The following is a 21,188-nucleotide window of genomic DNA, read 5'->3' as shown; positions in this document are numbered from 1 at the left end:
TGCAAGGATTCAATGAGCTAGGGGCTGTTTCTGCATTTTTGGGGTATGCATTCAGCTCTTTGTATATCAATCCCCCTTTTGTAATTGAAATCTTATAAAGAGAAGAAAATAAAGGTTACAAGCCTGCGTAGTTCAAGATGTCAAAACAATTGACTTACATGCGTTCTATTGTACAGAAAAGTTCAGTAGTTACTATTTAAACCATCAAAAAGAAGACAGATGCTGTGGTTGATGTAATGGAAGTACAAGTTAAAACGGATGTTTATTTACAGACAATTGGTTTGGGTATTTGATCTATTACAGGGACTGAATCACACATCTTACATGGAAATTTGATATTCACCTGCAAAACACTGTTAGGCATGAAATAAAAGTAGCATTTTCCTATCACGGTTATGTAACTTCCAGGTGAAAAAACTGGAAGGAACAAGGGTAACGGGCACCATCAAGTACACCAACGCTACAAAGATCCTAATTAGTTAAAGACTGCTAAAAACTCAAAAAGATGCCAGATTGTTCCATTCTTCTAGCCACCAGCAGTGACCAGAAACTTCCTGTTGCTTCCTGGTTCCTCATGCAAAACCACAATATCTCTCACCCTGTCCAATAACTCCTCCAGCTTCTTCACACCAAACCTCTTGTAATCCAGTGGCCTCTTGTACCGTTGTTGATATATAGCCTCAAAGGAACCAAGGAAAATCCGACAAGAGTAACTTACTAGAATCTCCTGCAGCTCATGCTTGAACTGTTCAAGACTTGGGTCACCAGTATCATATCTAGATGCCATTCTCGGAGCAATCTTCTCTATGCCTATCTGCTCATCACATTCCTCTACGACTACCCTCTCTTCATCGGAGAACTCATCTGAAGAACCAGCACCTGCTATATTATTATCTTCCTGACTCCCCTTCCCTTTTGTATCCTTCTTTGCCAGAGTTAGTGGGGGTGCACTTGGTCCAGGTCTTAAATTCCGGAGCCAGACAAGCTTCTTTTGGCCTTTTCCATCTACGACTATTGTGTCGGACATCTTCTTGAGAAGATTCACAAGCTTAGGCGCACCATATTCTGACATGTAAAGAGGCCTCCCAAATATTTTCTGGTACTCAGCAGGAACACGGGTAAGAGGCAGACATCCCCCAGACAATTCAAGAAGCTTAACCAGCTGTACCTTCAAGCCATTTAAATCTCCAGGTTGTACCCAAATCAAATCGTTCTGGTTACGAGAAGCAGCTGATCCTTCCGTAACTTCATTCAAACCAGATGGAAGGCTTAACGACCTTAAAGTTGATGGAAAACAGGGCATAGTTATTGAAGTATTATTATACTCAGATAAAGACCGTGATATCATTGAGAAACCCCTTGAGTTGAAAACATTTTGTGAGATCCCTCCGTAAACAATTGCTTCCTCTTCATTCTGACCATCAGGGTTATCATATAAGTGGCACTCCATAAGATACCCAGCAATCTCAGCTGGATTTCCCCGAGGGGGGATTAAATCTCTACGAGGAGGCACAAAGCCTTCTCCACGAGCCACACTAGGCCAGTCCCATACAAACCTACCAGCATTACTGAGGGCAGATGAAACACCCACACCAGAAGGAATCACCAGAATCACAGTATACCCACGTTGACCAAGTATATGCAGTGCTGGAGCAAAATCAACATCCCCTGATATCAGCATGATGGAAGATGGTGGGCGATTGTCAAGAGCAAAAAGAAACATGTCAACCAATATGGCCTTGTCTGCAGCATCCTTTCTTCCATTTGGCACATCTATAAGCTTTACACCAGTTCTCTGGCAACCTTCCCTCAGTCGCCTAGGGAAGGCATTAAAATCCCCATATGCAGAGAACATTGTCACGGCTCCCTTGATTACAGGATGGACCCGCAAAGCCATTCTGATGTTGCCAGCTACATCTTCAGGGCGTACATCACTTGGAACAGGACAGTTCTCAATGTCCCAAAGAATAGCCACAGAACCATATGAGGAATTTTGGGTCGGCACCAAAGGTGGTTGCAGGGAATTCATGTTTGAGTTTTCCTTATGTGCTCTACTTTGATCTGAAGAATCAGAAGCCACTATCATAGTTGATCTGTTGGGACTAGACATTATTAACACAATAACAGCTCACAGGTCCCTGCAGTTGGCCAGAAAAAAGAACAACATGTGAGTGCAGTAACAATACAACAAAGCAATAATAAAGAAAGAATAAACACTCTGAGAGTGCACTAGTCACTTCAGCAATTAAAAATTCCAAGTTATATCAAACTGGTCAGCAGATGTGAAACTCCAAGGGCAACATCAATATGATCAAACTGGCAACTTAACAACTGACATTACTGCTCATATAGCTGTATGAATGTAGCTTTCAAGAGGGAAACTCTGTATCAACATTTCTTATTCTATCTCCATAAATTGCTTGCACATTTCCCACACAACTCACAGAAGTTGCAAATAAACAAAAACTTGAAGCCATAGCTTAGGGCCTGTTTGGGATTGAGTTAACAAAAATGAGTTGAGGTAAGTAAGTTGAATTACAAAAAACTGTTCAGTAAAAGACTACAATAGAGTTTGATGAAAATGCCATATGACTGAAAATGACATAATTAACCGTGAGCAATATATTGTTTTCCTGAGTATGATTGACGCAGCACAAAGCAAAAGGATTTCCAGCGAAATTCTTGAGAACAAAGAAACTGGAATCCACCAGCAATTTGGAGTAAAACTCACAAAATAATTTCATTCAAAGCTGACATTAATGAAGAGGAGAACATGTTTAAATACTACTAGTAACCCTAAACCCTAAAATAGACAAAACTGAAAAGACAAAAAATGGACATAAATTAAAATACTGCTTGACTAATATTATAAAGATTATTTTGAGCTTTAACACCAAATCCGTCCTACATCAGTCCCTTCCACCTCCGAAGAACTCGACCCGAGTTATAATCTGGATAGAGAGGTTTATCATCTTCATGGAACTCATACAAGTCTGCCACGTTGAAGGTACTAGAAATTCCCATAGAAGCTAGCAGATCAAGAATGTAGGCGTTGTTGACACACTTCAGCACTTTGAAAGGACCATATTTTCTAGATTTCAGCTTGTTGTAGGTACCGGGGGAAATCTCTCCTTCCTCAGAAACAACATCACTAAATCTCTTTCCTGAAATTGTTTATTCCGCCAGTGAGCATCTGTCATTGCCTTGTACTATGAATTAGTCTTTTCAAACTTCTGTTTTACTTCCTCACGGACAGCAATCACATTTTCAGCCAAGCGTTCAGCAGTTGTACTCTTACTGTGACCTTGGGGTAGCTTCACCTAATCGATTACATGGTTGGGAACTTCAGTGTACACAATAGCAAATGGAACCCTGCCTGTAGCTGTGTGAACTACACTATCGTATGCAAACTCAGCCTGAGGTAACGCATAATCCCACTGTTTTGACTTATCCCCACATAAGCTTCGAATCATATTCCCAAGAGTGCATTTAGTGATATTCAAAAACAATTTAGAACCCTGAAGCACATCCAACATGTCTTCTAATCGTGGAATGGGAAACCTGTAATTCACAGTTATCTTATTGATGGCGTAGCTGTCAACACACATGCGCCAAATCCCACCTTTCTTAGGCACCAACGGGACAGGTACTGCACATGGGCTCATACTTGTCACACACAAAGATCTTGGCACGACATTGGCAGCCCCATTTACAATTTTCACTGTCTTCTTATTCATTTCTTTTATGTTATGTTGTTATGTCTTTATTTACTTTATGTATTTGTGTTGGTTTGGATATTACAATTGTAGGGGGGGTTGTTAGAGATACTTATAGGGGAGGTCACGTGTAAAGAGGCCTGGGAAAAAGACAATAGTTTGTTATTGGGGTGGGAATCTTTTGTGGCAACACCCAGGCTAGAGGTATAAATATCCTCTAGAATCTGCTTGTAGCGGGATGCGAAAATCTAGAAGAAATCCCATCTTTTCTCTCTATTTTCATCTCTCTCTCTTTGTTTTCTCTTCTCTCCCTCTAATTCCAATCTCTCTCTACCTTCTTCTTCTTCTCCATAATCCCTACTAAACTCTCTGATTCACACCAAATTAGAAGGTTGTTCTCATTGTCACATTGGAGTTGTGATAAATTGGCATCAGAGCACCGATCATAGGCATAGCAGTGGAAGTGAAGGATGGCAGATGGAACCTATATGAAAAATTTTGAGGCATAATTGCAGCAGGTGAGTTCAACGATGGCCAAGTTTCAAAATAGAATGGGTCAGATGGAGGCGGGAGAAGCCCAAAACTAAGAGGCGATCAGGGCTATGGATAGCAGAATGGAAGGTGCCCTGGAAGGAATGGGGCAGAGGCTGGAAGGGATGGAGCAGAGGCTACATGGGTCAATGGCAAGGCTGTGAGATGACGTGCAGCAATTTATGGTTATATTCACACGCCAAAAACCAGGCAAGGGTAGCTGAAAACTTCCCCCTAGAGATAGAAATGAGCCTCTGTTGCATAGAGATGGGGGAGACGGGGGTCATACCAATGCTGAAATAGAGGTCAATCCAAAGGAGATGTTGGAAGGAGTGGTGGGAAATGATAGGAATGGTGTGCCTAATGTGCAGCACCCGGGGTTCACCATGCCCCGGATGGAAATTCCTATATTCAAGGGGGTTAACCCCAGGTGGTGGATGAGGAAATGTGAGAGTTTTTGTGTGGAACAATACCAATGAGGCAGCCAGTCACAATCGTTGTAGCCTACTTTAATGAGGTTGTTGATGCCTAGTTTCAAGGATGTTTAAGTGTGCAGAATGAGTTTACTTGGGAGGAGTTCGCAGCCAAACTGTGTGAACAATTTGGAGAAAGAAATAGGGTAGACACCATTGAGGAGTTCAACAAGCTAAGACAAATTGGAAGTGTGGAGATGTACTTAAAAGAGATTTGAGGATTTAAGGTCCTATATGACCCAACAAAACCCACACCTCACTGAAGCTTATTTCGTATCAAGCTTCTTGAGGGGGCTTAGTGAGGATATAAGACCAATGGTAAAAATGATTAGGCCCCAAACAGTAGAACAAGCGGTTGAAAGTGCAAGGTTATAAGAAATGATTGTAGAAGCAATTATGAAGAAGCAGAAACAACAACACAAGGGGCTAATGGTGGGGATCAACCAGTGGGGGAGTCAGACATGTTAATAGGGAAGTAAGCAAGAGTGGAGGAGGAATGAAACAAGGGGCAGGGTCCAGTTGGCCTTTGTTTTAGGTGTGGGGATAAGTATCATCCCGAACACCAATGTAAGAGGCAAATTTTATTGTTGGAAGGAGACAAGGAGGATGAAACTGAGGGGGCCCAGAGAAGAAGTAGAAGATGGAGGTGAATCAAAGGAAGAAAACAATGGAGAAATATCACTACATGCACTCAAAGGAGTGACTAACAATAAGATAATTAAGGTAGAGGGGAGTGTGAAGAATCATAACTTGCTAATCCTAATTGATAGACACGCATAGTTTCCTTGATGAAGGAATAGCTAAGAGGCTAAAATGCCCTCTCCAAGGAACTTAGCCCCTAAGTGTGATAGTGGCAAATGGCAGCAGGGTGCTTAGCAAATCAGCATGCCATGGGTTTACTTGGGAGATGCAGGGAGGGAAATTTGAGACAGACTGGAGGTTGCTACAATTAGGAAGATGTGATGTGGTGTTGGGCGTTGACTAGGTGAAGGGGGTAAGCCCCATAAGTTTCGATTTCAATAGAATGGAGGTTTCCATTGACAAGTGGGGAAAGAAAATGACATTGATTGGGGGAAAGGAGACCGGATCTTGCAAAATGATCTCGAGCAAGAAACTGCACAAAATGTTCAAGGACAAATGGTGTCAAATGTCCCAATTGTTCTCACTGGTGGCTGTGGGGGAAGGTTCACTTATGGCAATGGAGGAAGGGTCCGAGAAGGAGCTGCAAGGGGAAGTACACTTGACTGTCACATCTCAGCCTCGGGAACTTGATTAGGTACACTCTCAACACCTAATTGATGAACTGTTGGAAGACTTTAAGGACCTATATGTTGAACCCATAGCCTTACCGCCTACCCAAGCCTTGGACCACTCCATAAACCTTAAGCCTAGTGCTAAACCCATCAACATCAGGTCCTATAAGTACTCCCCAATCTAGAAAATCGAAATTGAAAAAATGGTGAAGGATATGTTAAACCAATCCTTCATAAGACATAGCCAAAGCCCTTTTGCATCGCCAGTCCTCCTAGTTAAAAAGAATGATGGATTTTGGCATTTTTGTGTTGATTACCGAAAATTGAATGCCCTAACCATTAAAGACAAATTCCCTATACCCTTAGTAGAGGACTTGATGGATGAATTACATGATGCCCATTTCTTTTCAAAACTTGACCTTAGATTCGGTTACCACCAAATTAAAATGAAGCCAGAAGATGTCCATAAAATCGCTTTTAGGACACATCACGACCATTTTGAATTTTTGGTGATGCCATTCAGGCTCACCAATGCTTCGGCCACATTTCAATCACTAATGAACCAAAATCTTTAAGCAATACGTAAGAAAATTTATCTTAGTATTCTTTGACAACATCCTTGTGTATATAGCCCCACCTTGGACCAACATATATCTCACCTAAAAACCACTTTTGAGGTCCTTGGAGCTAACCAACTTTTCATCAAAAGGTTAAAATGTGCCTTTGGATAGAATCAAGTGGAGTATTTGGGGCATTTGATTTCAAGGGCAAGGGTTAGTACTAATCCTAAGAAGGTAGAAGCCATGTTGGCTTGGCCCAAACCCACCACAGTGAGAGCCTTGAGGGGATTTCTTGAGCTGACAGGTTATTATCGTCGATTTGTCAAAGGGTATGGGACTATAAGTAAACCTCTAACAGACCTCTTAAAAAAGGGAAGCTTTAGTTGGGGGCAGAAGGCCGAGGCAACATTTGAGAGGTTGAAGAGGGCAATGAGTAAGGTTCTTGTTTTGGGATTACCCGACTTTAGCCAACCGTTTGTGGTAGAAACAGATGCTTGTGGGAGTGGCATTGGGGCAATATTAACCCAAAAGGGAAGACCTTTAGCCTTTTTAAGCCAAGCTCTAAGTGGGAGACACCTTGGCCTAACCATATATGAGAAAGAATACTTGGTGTTTTGATGGTGATAGGTGGCGTCATAATCTAGAAAGGGGAAAATTTATAATTAAGACGGACCACGAGAGTTTAAAATTTTTGTTGCAACAAAAATTGCAAACTCAACTACAAAAGAAGGGGAAGGCCAAATTAATGAGATTGGATTATTCAATACAATATAGGAATGGCAAAGAGAATGTGTAAACAGATGCCCTCTGAAGATGCCATGAGGATGGGAATTTGACGGCCACTACCATGGTGGTACCGGAGTGGTGTAAAGAAGTGGTGGATAGTTACGAAGGGGATGAACAAGTGCAAGAACTCATACAAAGAATGGATGTGGTATCACAAGGAACTGATGGTTACACCCTAAGAAAGGGGATGTTGTGGATTCATGGTACCCGGTCATTGGCAGCAAGGGGAACCTTAGGAAAAAAATATTGCAGTCACTACATGAGTCTCCTTTGGGGGGACATTCAGGGGTCCAAAATACCCATTTAAGGGTGAAATAGTTGTTCCATTGGCCAAAATTGAAGACTGATGTGAGAGAATTTGTGTTATCTTGCCACACTTGCAAGAGGTGTAAGTATGAGAATGTTGCATACCCCGGATTGCTCTAGCCCCTACCAATACCTAACCAAGCTTGGACAAGTGTGTCCATGGATTTCATTAAGGGTTTACCTAAGTCAGAGGGGAAAGATAGTGTGCTGGTTGTGGTGGATAGGTTCACTAAATTTGCACGTTTCATAGGTTTGACTCACCCCTATACGGCCCAAGAGGTGGCCAAGGCATTCATGGACCGGATGGTGGCTCTACATGGGGTTCTAAGATTTATCATATCGAACAAGGACAAAATATTCATCAGCACCTTTTGGCAAGAATTGATGAAGTCAATGGGGATAAAACTCAACATGTCAACTGCTTACCACCCCCAAATGATGGGCAAACGAAAAGAGTGAATCAGAGTTTGGAAACCTATCTTAGGTGCATTTGTATTCTACATCCTAACCAATGGCATAGATGGCTTGCATTGGCCCAGTGGTGGTATAACTCTACCCACCACACAACCCTAAAAATGTCTCCATTTGAAGCCAGTTACGGTTATAAGCCCCCTATATTACCAGCTATAGGAGGACAGGCTACAACTGCTTCAATAAAGGAGTATTTGCAGCAAAGGAGGGTGGTACTTAAACAGCTGAAACAAGAATTGACCTCTGCCCAAAATAGAATGAAGCAGTATGCAGACCAGAGGAGAAGTGACAGAGAGTTGGAAGTTGGGGAGAAAGTTTATCTGCAACTGAGACACCCTCATTTGAGGTCCATTACTCAAGGATCAAATACGAAATTGACTCCCCAGTATTTTGGTTCATTCCCTATCATAGCTAAAGTTGGAAAGGTAGCCTATCAATTGCAGCTTCCAGAGGGATCACGAATTCATCCCATCTTCCATGTGTCTCTCTTAAAAAGGTCATCAAGCAAGAAGCAAGTCAATCTCGAACTACCATCATTGCCTAAGGAAAAGGAAAGGGTTGAAGAACCAAAAGCAATATTGGACCGGAGAGTGATCTATAACCATGGGGTCCCTCTCATTCAGGTGTTGGTCAAGTGGCAGCAAAGGGACAAAGGAAGTAACACCTAAGAGTATTTACCAAGCCTCTTTCAGCGATTCCCAAGGACTGCCAACCTCCTCAGCATTTCTTGAGAACAAGAAATGTTTCAAGGGAGGGGTAATAGTCACACACGAAGATCATGGCACGACATTGGTAGCCCCATTTACAATTTTCACCGTCTTCTTATTCATTTCTTTTATGTTATGTTGTTATGTCTTTATTTACTTTATGTATTTGTGTTGGTTTGGATATTACAGCTATAGGGGGGTTGTTAGAGATATTTTATAGGGGAGGCCACGTGTAAAGATGCCTGGGAAAAAGATAAAATAGTTTGTTATTGGGGTGGGGATCTACTATGGCAACACCCAGGCTAGAGGTATAAATATCCTCTAGAATCTGCTTGTAGAGGCATGCAAAAATCCAGAAGAAATCCCATCTTTTCTCTCTATTTTCATCTCTTTCTCTTTGTTTTCTCTTCTCTCCCTCTAATTCCAATCTCTCTTTACCTTCTTCTTCTTCTCCATAATCCCTATTGAACTCTCTAATTCACACCGAATTAGAAGGTTGTTCTCATTGTCACATTGGAGTCGTCACAATACTCTCTCTTATGAATCCTTTCCTCAGTAGATCTTTGACCTGCCCTCTTAGAATCTCATTCTCCTTCGGGCTCATTCGGTAATGAGACAAATTTGGAAGACTAGCCCTTGGCACTAAATCAGTTTGGTGTTGAATGTCTCGCATGAGAGACAACTCGTTTGGTAACTTGTCTGAGGTTAAAACCTAAAAATCATTTTATATTTTCTATACTTCAACTGGAACATCTTCTCCCTTTTTACTAACCACCATAAGCCCCTTAACCACTACCAGGTAGATGCAATCAATGTCTCTTACAAAATCTGCAATTTCTCACTTACTACTTGTAAGAAAAAGGAAACTCTCTGGTTGTGGCTTAGTTGATTTGTCGGCCTGCTTGAGAGGAGCCATGGCGATTTGTGACTATCCCATGTGAAGATCACTAAATTATCACACCCCTTAAAGGTTGAATCCACATCAAACTACCATGGACGACCTAAAAGGATACGACACGCATCCACGCCAATAACATCACTTACCACATTGTCCTTGTAATATTTCCCAACAGAAAGAGGTACTTTGCAAGTTTCAGCAACCCGAACTGAATGGCCCCTTTTCACCCAACAGAGTGAATAAGGACTAAGATGGCTCTCAGTTGGTAATTGCAATAGGTTCACCAATTTCTTCAAAACGAAGTTCTCACAACTTCCATTGTCTACAATCACTTCACACACTTTATTCTTGATAGAACAAAGCGAACGGAAAATGCTATGATGTTGTCCCTCTTCCTTAGGTGACAAAAGGATTTGTTGTAACACCAAATTAAGTCTCTCCATTCCTTCTTCGACAGCAAACTCGACCCCATCATATTCATCCTCCACTATCACATTTTCTTCTTTTTCTTTGTCTTCTTCGTCTTCATCAACCTCTAGTAAGTTAGCCTGCCTCCGTTTTGGACAATTATTGGAGCGATGCCCAAGCTTGTGGCACCTATAGCAAATATCTCCCATGGGTCTGGCATGCAGGTTCTCCCTTTGAGGTGGATTTTGGGCTGGACCTCTATTAGTAACCCTATTATTGCTCTCAGCAACACCTTTACTAGGGTTGACTTGGGTTTGTTGTGGGGGTCTTCCCTTTGTTCATCGGAACAAACGTTAACTATTCAGTAGGTTGAGCAACCCTCCGATAATTGATCGCTCTCTTATCAGCCTCATCATCTCAGCCTTCAATGCCATATTAATGGCTTCTTGCAATGTCCAAATATTTTGCATACCAATTCTATCATAAATAGCAACTATTAAACCATTGGTATACCAGGCTACCTTCTAATTTTTAGATTCTAGCAGATTGTTACATTCTGCCAATCGCATGAATTCGTTGGTATAATCTGACACTGTACAATTGCCCTACATGCATCCCAAGTACATGCGATACAAAATCTGTTCATAATCTGCAAGTTGGAACCGATCCATCATAAGCTGTTTCATCTTTCTCCAGGTTTGAACCCTGCTCTTTTCCTGTCTTTGGCAGGTCTTTTGCATTTGATCCTATCACACAACAACCGTTGATTTCAATTTGTAAGCCACCATCTTAACTACTTTCTCCTCCGGAACCTCCATGATCTCAACAAACCGTTTAACCTCCACTAGTCAATCCAAGAAATCTTTGATTCAATCCAAGAAATCTTTGTTCTTCAGATTTCCCGAGAATGGAGGGATATCTGCCTTGATCCTATAATCATCGAAGGTGTTTCAATTTCGACAACCAGGGTTTCGAGGCACATCCTCGAGATCACCATCTAATTTCGAGTCACTCTCTCCCACTGTAGGCCTCCTGTTATATCCTTGTCAACCATCAACATTAACAGTCAACTCGTTGTCGTTTCCTCCATTATGTCTAACAGCCTATAACAATAGTTGTCAGATCTCTCCAACATGAGTAGTGAGATCGTCAATCCGCATATTTTGGGCATCCAAATCTACCATGGTGATTGGTAGTGGTGCGTTACCCATGGGAAAAACTCAATGAAATGCGATGTAGAAGTAGCAAACTTGGGCGGCAAAGGCTAAATCTGGGTGAGCTAGGAGCAGATCTAAACAATGGTGGTCAGATCAAGGTGAGCGAAGTGGCAGCCAACAATGGATCAGAGGTGGCCGTCACTGGCAACAACAGATCGAGGGGGCGAATCTGGGTGAAGTCGTTGCTGTTGGCGCTCTTGGGCGTCACAAAAGGTGAAGCACCTGACGAACTGTGCAAGGGGATTTCAAGCAATCTGGGTGGAGTTGCTGGTGACGGCACGAATCCGAGTGGTGGCGGATCTAATAGGCGGCAGGGAATCGGAGAGGAATGGCGGATCCGAGGTGGTGGCTGGTGGTTGTAGCGACGACGACGATCGGTGACAAATTTGCGACTGAGAGGAACATATTTGGTGAGAAAAGATCACCGACGGCGAGTAAGGAAGAGGACAGCAACGGTCGGCAACTTTGATGTGAAGAAGACGAACGGAACAATGCAAGGAGCATATCTAAAAGGTCTTCAACTGTCGGCAGTAGGGATAGCGATCGACAGCGAATCTGGACAGCGACGAGGTTGTTGTGCGATGGCGTTGGACATGGATGCAATGACGACGCTGGCAGCCAAATCTGGGAGAGAGACGCAACTGTCGGCACAGATTGGGCGTCGTGATGGGGAACACCTGGCGAATCTGCAACGATAGGGAACACCTGGTGACGACAGATCTAAAGTAGCTAGCAGTTGCAGCGACGGCGCGACGAAAGTAGATCTGGTGATTGTTGGGTATTTTATTCTAGGTTCTCTCTCTTGTAACTACCACCTCTTATGTCTATAAATAGAAGGCGATACGTAGACTGTTGAAGACGGAAAAATCTGATCATTCTCATTGAGTTGAGTGTTGTACTGTTAGAGGAAAGTTTGAGAGAAAGCTTTGTAATTTGCAGTGAAGGTTCTCAACTCGAGTGTATCAAAGAGGGTTGTGGGGATGTGCAAGTGATTGATTGCACTATTCTTCATCAAGATTATAATGGATTGCTCTCTTTTAAAGGCTGGATGTAGGACTGATGTAAATCAGTCCGAACCAGGATAACTTCTTGCGCCTACTGTTTGGTTTGATGTTTCTTACTTAATCTTTTTTACTGTTCTTGCATTTCCAGTTTACATTTTCTGTTGTGGGTGTTTTCTCAGGTGAGGGTGTGAGAATTGGCAGGAACCAATCCTTTTGTGCTCCTAATTTATAACATATTGGTATCAGAGCCAAGGACAATTAAAGAAATTGCCAAGAATCTAGTTTTCTTTAGGAATCTTTCCTGCCATGGCGTCCACATCTAGTGTCGCTAGGTATGAAGTTGAAAGATTTGATGGCACAAATGACTTTGGGCTTTGGAGGTTGAGAATGCGAGCCTTGTTGGGTAACTTAGAGTTAGAAGAGGCTCTTGATGGGGAGTCTAAAATGCCTAAGGAATACCCGAATGACAAGAAAAAGGATATCTTGGAGAGGGCTTACAATACACTGATTTTAAGCCTAGGAGACAAGGTCCTTAGGGAAGTGTCAAAATTAAAATTTGCGGCTGAGATATGGCTTAGGTTAGAGAGTTTGTACATGACAAAAACCCTATCAAGTAGGCTGTTCTTGAAGGCAGAATTCTTTACCTTTAAGGTGCAAGAAGGGCAGAATTTGCAGTCACATAGATGAGTTTAATAAGTTGTGCCTTGACTTAGAAAATATAGAAGTAAACTATGATGATGAGGATAAAGCCCTTGTGTTATTACATTCCATACCTAAGTCAGGCGAAACTTTTGTGGATATCCTAAAACATGGTAGGGATACATTAACCTTAGAGGATGTTATAGGAGCCCTAAACTCTAAGGAGTTACAGCAGAAAATTGATGGACAGGCTGCTGGTGATGTTTTGACAGCAAGGAGCAGACCTAAGAAAAGAGAATTTAAATCAAAAGGGAAGTTTAGATCCAAGTCTAAGAATGGTAAGAAAGAGTTTAAATGTTTTCATTGCCATGAAGAAGGGCATATGAAGAAGGATTGCCCAAATAGAAATAAAGAAACCCAAGAGAAGACCAGCCCCGAATGTTCAAACACCATGTGCGACTTTGGCTATGAGAGTGCGGATGTCCTATAGTTTTTCTAGGTATGCAGGTAAAGTAGCATAGGTCCTAGGTTTAGGGTGTACTTCTCATAGGAAATGGGTATTTACCCATATAAACATGGTGGAGGGGGAAATGGTTTGTCTAGGCAACAATTAAGGTCAAGGGAATTGGAGATGGTAGAGAATAGAAAGCATGGTGGAGCTGTTCCAGAATTTTAGAAACTGTAAAATATGTCTCCGTCTTAAAAAAAAAGGAAAGCCTAATGTCCTTAGGAAGAATTAGATAGAAAGGGTTTCTCCTATAAAGGAGAATTGAAGTCCTAAGAAGTTGCAAGGATCTCTTAGAGAGATGGTAGCAACCCTCAAGAATAGAGGTTATGTGGTGCAGGCTTGCATTTATATGTGGATAAAATGAAGCCACTAAAGGATAGCCTATGATAAGGTTAGGCTGTGGCATTTGTTGAGGATGGCTCACAATGGTGAGCAAGGACTAAGAAAGGTATCTAAGACTAGGGATATTAGGGGGAGGAAAAATTTTGCAGGTATACGGGAATAGGAACCATGCTTGGTAAGGTCACCAAAGTAGAAGTCTCCTAAACAAGACCTTGTATATGTTAAAAGCCATTAGAGATCAGTTTCTAGGATCTAGGGGGACCTATCTAGGCATTGTCTCATGGTGGAACTAGGTGAGGTGAACCTAGTGGTGATGGTGTGTCCCTAAGGAATTCCCAAGCGTATATGAGCTTGCTGGAATTAAGTATGAGCTTGCTGGAAATTGCTTCTGGTGTGAAAGGTTAGGTGGAGTAGAGTTGTTGGAATAGGTATGCCTAGGTCTCCTAAAACTAGGGTTCTTACCTATGTAGGAAAACTCTACCAATAGGACATGAAATTAGTTGTTTCTAAGGTCAAGGGATGAATTTGGAATGATGTGTAAAGAAGAACAGCAAGGAGAATCCTTTGGGATGTCAAACTAACCTATGAACCAGGGTATAGCAATAAGGAAATCTGGGAAAAAAAAATTTATCATATTCATTGTGTAAGCTTGGGCTGGATTGTAAGAGGGAGGAAGCTAGTGTTTTAGATAGCTTTGGCTCTTGCAGTGAAGGTCCTTGTGAACAGTGAGGGGAAATGGTGTGTGCAAGTGTTATCTTGTATGATGTAGCCCATGTTGATCAAAATCCGGGTTAAGCAAGGAAAGGGAAGGAGAATCATCTTGTAGATAATGAGCAAGGGAATAGAAGGTCTAGTGTTGTCTAGGATGGATAAAAGATAGAACCACAAGAAAGTACCGGTGAGGTATGGAATGTCGGGCTTGAAGGATGCTTAGGCTCAGGTTTGAGTGCTAAGGAATAGGCTGAAAAATTGGAACCTCTTGTGTAAGAAGAGGTGATGCACTCTTGTCCAAATGAATGGCATGGAGCCATGTAAATTTGGGGAGAATATTGGACTTAAATGGAAGATCCCCTAGGCTAAATGGGTGGAGTGTTGTGAAGTGCCTATTTGAGAATTAAGGAAAGTGCTGGAAATGGGGAAAAGTCTAGGAAAAAGGCTAGACAAATGGCTATTGGTTAAAGCAGCATGCGAAGGCTTAATTTGGGTCAAATAGGTATCTCTAACAACCATGATCCATGTTGAAATTAAGGGAAAATTGATCTTATAGAGTAGCCCAAGGGAATAGAGGCTAGAGGGAAAGGTAAGCAAGGTTGGTGGCTTAGAAGGTCTCTCTAGGAATGATAGTAATTCCCAAGGTGAAGGTATAAGAATCAGATCCTTTTAGGATAAGTCCAAGGGTTAAAATTGAGTGCATGAGGAAGCTGAGAATATTCCAGTGGTATGCCTAGTATATTGAAAAGCAGCTTCATTGGTATTTTCTCCAAAATAGAAATCTCAAGCTGACTGTTTAGATCAGTGCTAGGAAATACTAAGGCATAGAGATGGGAATAGGGTTTGGACAGCTCATGGCAGCCTAGGATTACCCAAACTCAAGCATATCTTGATAGGCTGGTAGATAGAAGAGGCTCAAGAGAAATGAGCGGTCCTTTAAGTTTGAAGCAAACATGAGAAGGAAGGACAGTGGTAAAGCCTAAAAGGCCGATTTTGGGGAGCTAGGAGTAAAGACTAGCAATGTTAAAGCCAATCCGGGTATGGTGCACTGTTGATGTGATGCTGTGAAAAATTTGGACACTTTGGGATTAATGAATAGCACTAAGTATGGATTTGGTTCATGGTGGAGTGTGCCTAGATGAATAGTTATGAATTTAGGGTATATATGTTGCATTTGGTATGCAGCAGGAATCCTAAAGAAAAGTCTAGGTAGTAGGAGTTGAAATAGTCCATGGACAGTCCACTTGGCTTAGATTCAGTCCCACCATATTGGTGTTAGGAATGTATTCATTAGGGAAATCCTTGAGAAGGAGGATCAATCCTAATAAAAGTTGCAAGGAGTAGTAATGCAACTAGAAGTATTATCCAAGGTATTCCATTGTTGAAATTTACAGCAGGGTTTTATTCTTAATGTTTGTTGTTTGTTTTGAAGTGATCAGGTTGTAGCAGTCCAGATGATGAGCAGCTTGATGAAGGCAGATTTCAGGCAGACACTCAAAGCAAAATGGTGGAGAATTGTTATTTGAGTTTTGCATTTGAGGGGCTGAATAATCTAGAAGATCTCGATCATGTTAGATTATTTTTTGGCAATAGCAAATTAGGAATAAAAGTCTAATTTACATGTATTTAAGTGGGTGGATAGGGTATTTTATTCCGGGTTCTCTCTCTCTCTCTTGCTCTCTTGTAACTGCCACCTCTTATGTCTATAATTAGAAGGCGATAGGTAGACTGTCGAAGACAGAAAAATCTTATCATTCTCATTGAGTCGAGTGTTGTACTGTTAGGAAAGTTTGAGAAAAAGCTTTGTAATCTGCAGTGAGGGTTCTCAACTCGAGTGTATCAGTGAGGGTTGTGGGGATGTGCAAGTGATTGATTGTACTATTCTTCATCAAGATTATAGTGGATTGCTCTCTTTTAAAGGCTGGATGTAGGACTGATGTAAATCAGTCCGAACCAGGATAACTTCTTGCGCCTACTGTTTGGTTTGATGTTTCTTACTGTTCTTGCATTTCCAGTTTACATTTCTGTCGTGGGTGTTTTCTCGGGTGAGGGTGTGAGAATTGGCAAGAACCGATCCTTTTGTGCTCCTAATTTCTAACAAAAAAGATTTCGCTGAGAAGCAAAGAAACTGGAATCCACCAGTGATAGGAGTACGAAAACTGGAATCCACTAGCAATTTGGAGTAAAACTCACAAAATAATTTCATTCAAAGCTAACATTAATGAAGAGGAGAAGATGTTTAAATACTCTAGTAACCCTAAACCCTAAAATAGACATAAAACTGAAAAGATGAAAATGGACATAAATTAAAATATTGTTTTGACTAATATTATAAAGGCTATTTTGAGCTTGAGCGCCAAATCCATCCTACATCAATTGTTGTAATCGTTCTCGCCAACACACACACACTCGATTTCCTCTCAAGGCAAACACAACCACACACTCACGACTCAGAATAGAAAATCAAAAACACATGAACCAACACAGAATCACAAACACTCACACACAAGACAAAGGATTTATCCTGGTTTGGAACTCTTGAAAGAGAACCTACATCCAGAGTCCAGACTGGTATTACCTTGCTCTTCACTATCTTGAAACTGGAAACAAAAGATTACATATGCTGTTAACACATTCTCAACCCTATTACCAGACCAAGCACTACCCAGAGATTACAAAGAAACCCTTTACTCTTACGCTCACACACAGCACATACTCTTCCCACAAGATAGATCGCAAAAACAGAATGCAAATGAGACCCCATGCCCTTCTATTTATAGAATATAGAGGGCGTGATTTACAACTCTTTTAACCGCCTGTTGTTACAAAACTACCCCTAACTAATAGGCTTTTAGAAGACTTATTCTAATTCCTTCTAACCAACATTATTCTACCGTACAACAACAACATATCTAGCATTTATCCCACTATGTGGGGTCAGCTACATGAATTCTAGACTTCCATGTATTTTTGTCTTTTGTCATATCTTCATTTAGACCCATACACTTCATATCAAACTTTAATATCAAACTTAAGCAAACATTATTCTACCGTGTCCGAGTCTAATCCTTAGGCAAACATTTTAACATCAATGATCAAAACAATAAATTAATGAATATAACTATGAACTAAAATAGAAAATATAAACTTAAATTAATTTTATATGTACAAAAAAATATATTTATATTTTAAAATTTGTGCACACACACATATATGAAATAAACAAAAATATATAAACATATTTAAAAATAAAAAATGCAGCAATACAAGAGTCGAAGCTCTTCTGAAGCTAGTGGTGTCTTTTGGTGAGACCAAGGCTCTACATCAAATTCCTGTTCATATAGGCAAATAGGGGTTTGGGAAGATGTTGTCAGCAATGGCAAGCCAAGTGACAAAGATGGATTACAGAAGGGTGGACTGTGGAGTGGGTGCTCAAGATCTTGTAAAAATGGAGTAAATGGGTGCTTACAGCTTGCAAGAATAGAGGATTTGGATAACATCAATTAGGGCTTTTCTTCTTCTTCATACTGACAGCAAGGACCTTCTCCTTGTTGTAGTTGCAGTGGCTGGTAATGACACTCTAACAAACTAGGTTCGCCGAAGATGATCTTCTCCTTCCTCTTTGCAGTTACGGCAGCCGGTGTTTTCATCTCCTTTCTTTGTCATGAGTTGTGAGAGAGCAAATTAGAAATGGGGAGAAATGTTTGGGTTAGGGCTTTTACAGGGACATAGAAGGAATCAAAATTTGTATCAGTACAGGAATATACAAGATTTCACTAACTGTGTTCTAGATTTTAAATGCAACCTTGTCAAAATATTGAGGTTGAGTTCGAGCCATCAAATGCACCCAAACCGAGTTGAGTTGATGTGATTTTAAGTTTACCAAACACCCTGTCCACTGAGTTTAGCCCAAAACTCATCTACACCTGGCCTTAAACTCAATCCTAAACACACCCTTTGTGGAAATAATCAAGTTGGACAAGGAGGGCTTGGAGAAAAGGATTAGCATTTCATAAGTTAACAAGGCTAAGAATGACAACTTAAAATCCACACTGACCAGAAAGATGCACCCATATGTCTCAAACAAATTAATATATGATATCAATAAGGGGTAAATTATAACCACATCCCCCGTGGTTTAGGTTAATTCTATACACAAACCCCTCCAGTTTAAATTCTTCCACTTAGGTCCCCCTTCTTTTTTTTAATAGCCCCTTATGTTAATCTGGAATTTAACGCCATTAACAAACTTATTTAAACTAGGTCATTTTTAATTCTCAACACCAGCCATTGCTTTCTTCCCTAACACTGACCACCCAACCAAATATAGTAACAAAACAAGCAATCTACCCAAATTTAAACCCAAAGTCTGGCTCCTCCCCCGAGACAAATCAACTCCAAATCCAACCACAAGATCCAGCAACTGAAGACAAATAAAACAAAAAATCTGAGGTAGAGTGCACCTGGCAAAATTGTTGTTGGCGTGGGGGGAGGTACAGCAGGAGAGAAAGAGAGAATGAGGAGGGATGGGTTGATTGATGGCAAGGAGTGATGTCTCAGTTGCCAACCCTTCTTCTCTGCTAATCTGTATCTCATCTCATAGCGACTAGTTGGTTATTGGGCTGATTCGTTTAATGCTGGTCAGTTGGTTAGCCAACTAGTTAATTCGTTTCTTTCTAAATTCTCCTCTATTTAGAGATGCACTGAACTCATGGAATTGAACTGTATAGGGGGTGGGGTGGGGAGGAGAAGATGACTGGGTTATAGAGGAAGAGGAAGAGGAAGAAGAGGAAGAAGGCAGGGTTTTTCTCAGTTTTTGGTTTGTTTCCAATTTGATTTGCGCACAGTGCACCCAGAATCCTGTATTCTTGCTTGTTGTTGCTGTAACCCAATTCCAATAAAAAAATTATTATCCTCAAAATATTTAAATCAATGGGAAATGCCGTAGTTTACATAAGTTAGCTAACAGTGTTAAAATCTAAATTAATATAAAGAGCTGATTTAAAAATAATAATAATAATAAAAAAAGGAACTTCAAATAAAAAATTTAGGTCACAGGGGTTGTCTATAAAATTGACCTAAACAACAGGATTTGCTTATAAGTTATACTATGAACGACAGCAAATATAAGGAGAGTATAGTCACAGCTAAGAAGAACTGAAGGGTTTAACCCCACACAATTGAAAATTGTCAGGACCTAACATAATTAATTAATAAACACAGTTTCCCACATCCTTTTCCTAAATATCATTGCTTCTCATATTAAAAAGACCATCATGTATCAATTTAAACATTTCCAGTAGCAATCGATGGATTCATTGAAAAAGCCATGTTACACACAATAAAGACTTTTGGAACATTGGTGCTGCAGCAAACATGGTGGCCCCTTCTAGTTTTCTAAATCTACATGCAATGAAACTTACTAACAAGTGAGAAAAGTGATCAGGAAAAGACAAAACAGAAATAAAAGAAACTGAAAATTATTACCATCAGAGGACATGGTATTGTTTCATAAATCAATGCACTTAGTGACAGATGGTAAAGAAAGGATTAAAACTGTTGGCTGAACTGAAAAACATTCCAATATTCCCACATACTGCATATATGTGGATCGTGTGCGTCTGCCACAGTTGACCTAATCGGATAAGGGAAGTTGAACAGAAGAAACGAAAAAGCAGCAGAGTCCTAGCGCAACACAGAATACACTTGTCCAGAATCTCAACTAACTGTTGAGAATTCACCAGCAATAGAACAAAAGTTAGACAACTAATAACAATCGCGAAACACATAAACCCACAACCTCGACAACCAAACCTACACCAGAAAGGCTAAGCATAATCCAAAGAAAACCCCCCAAAAAAAACTACCTAATATCGTCAGTTCTTCTCCAACCAACACCAAGAAAAAATCTAAATCAATCGAATCAAATTGGCCAGAAAACGAGATCCGTGCCATAACCCTAGATCCTATGCACATGCAAAACCAGCATCCTAGCAAGATCTAATGATTTCTGCGATCGATCTGAAACAGAAACCCTACACCCATACATATACATATACAAACATATGAATCCGGGAAGAAAGAGGGAGAACTTGGCGCCTCACCTTTTCTTTCAGTTTTTATAGCCTTCTGCAATGGAACTTGGGACCTTCGGCTTGGCGGTGAAGCTGAGAACTGTATTGAACTGTGCGATTGTGTGAAGTCAGGCAGCAGCAGCAGCAGCGCCACCGCCTAGTATCAAAGCACCAGGATGGTCGCCAAGGGCTCATTGGCCATTGTTTCTCACAGACCTTCTAGCATTTTCTCTTATATATCCTTTTGGATTAAGATATATATATATACACACACACCAGAAACGAATATATATATTTCCTTTTCGTTTGGGCTTTAGTAATATTGTTTGTTTTTCTTATATCTCACTAGAGAGACGGTAATAATAAATATAAAATTATTTATTTATTATTAATAGACAACATTCTTCTGTAATAAGAAATTACACAGAAATTTACCTCACGTAGACCCACTAATGTTTAAATTAAAAGAAATAATAGTATTGTGGGAATGTAAAAAAAAATATACGTGTAAATATGTAATTTTAAGTTATTTGAGAAAAAAAATATTTTTTTGAAATAAATATAATTATACAAGTGTTAGAAAG

At 40.6% G+C, this 21,188-nt stretch overlaps 2 protein-coding genes across 4 annotated transcripts; one reads left to right on the top strand and one right to left on the bottom strand.

Moving 5' to 3' along the window:
* Positions 1–239: 239 nt before the first annotated feature.
* LOC127801595 (uncharacterized) lies at positions 240–20,839 on the bottom strand. Of its 3 annotated transcripts, XM_052336846.1 has the most exons (4): positions 20,635–20,839; positions 18,994–19,411; positions 18,000–18,187; positions 240–2,138 (listed from the first exon to the last, which is right to left on the bottom strand). In XM_052336846.1, exon 4 carries the CDS (start codon positions 2,108–2,110, stop codon positions 527–529), a length of 1,584 nt encoding a protein of 527 aa, XP_052192806.1. In that variant the 5' UTR covers positions 2,111–2,138; positions 18,000–18,187; positions 18,994–19,411; positions 20,635–20,839; the 3' UTR covers positions 240–526. The 3 variants fall into 3 exon arrangements, with proteins under 3 accessions (XP_052192806.1, XP_052192805.1, XP_052192804.1); XM_052336845.1 differs by lacking the exon at positions 18,000–18,187; XM_052336844.1 differs by lacking the exons at positions 18,000–18,187; positions 18,994–19,411.
* LOC127802247 (uncharacterized) lies at positions 8,201–8,764 on the top strand. The gene has a single exon (XM_052337960.1). It carries the CDS (start codon positions 8,201–8,203, stop codon positions 8,762–8,764), a length of 564 nt encoding a protein of 187 aa, XP_052193920.1.
* Positions 20,840–21,188: the final 349 nt, after the last annotated feature.

This window comes from Diospyros lotus, chromosome 5 (genome assembly GCF_014633365.1).
Source record: "Diospyros lotus cultivar Yz01 chromosome 5, ASM1463336v1, whole genome shotgun sequence".
Classification (NCBI taxonomy): Eukaryota; Viridiplantae; Streptophyta; class Magnoliopsida; order Ericales; family Ebenaceae; genus Diospyros; species Diospyros lotus.
The sequence above is the reverse complement of the archived record's forward strand: the minus strand, read 5'-3'. Positions and strand labels throughout refer to the sequence as shown.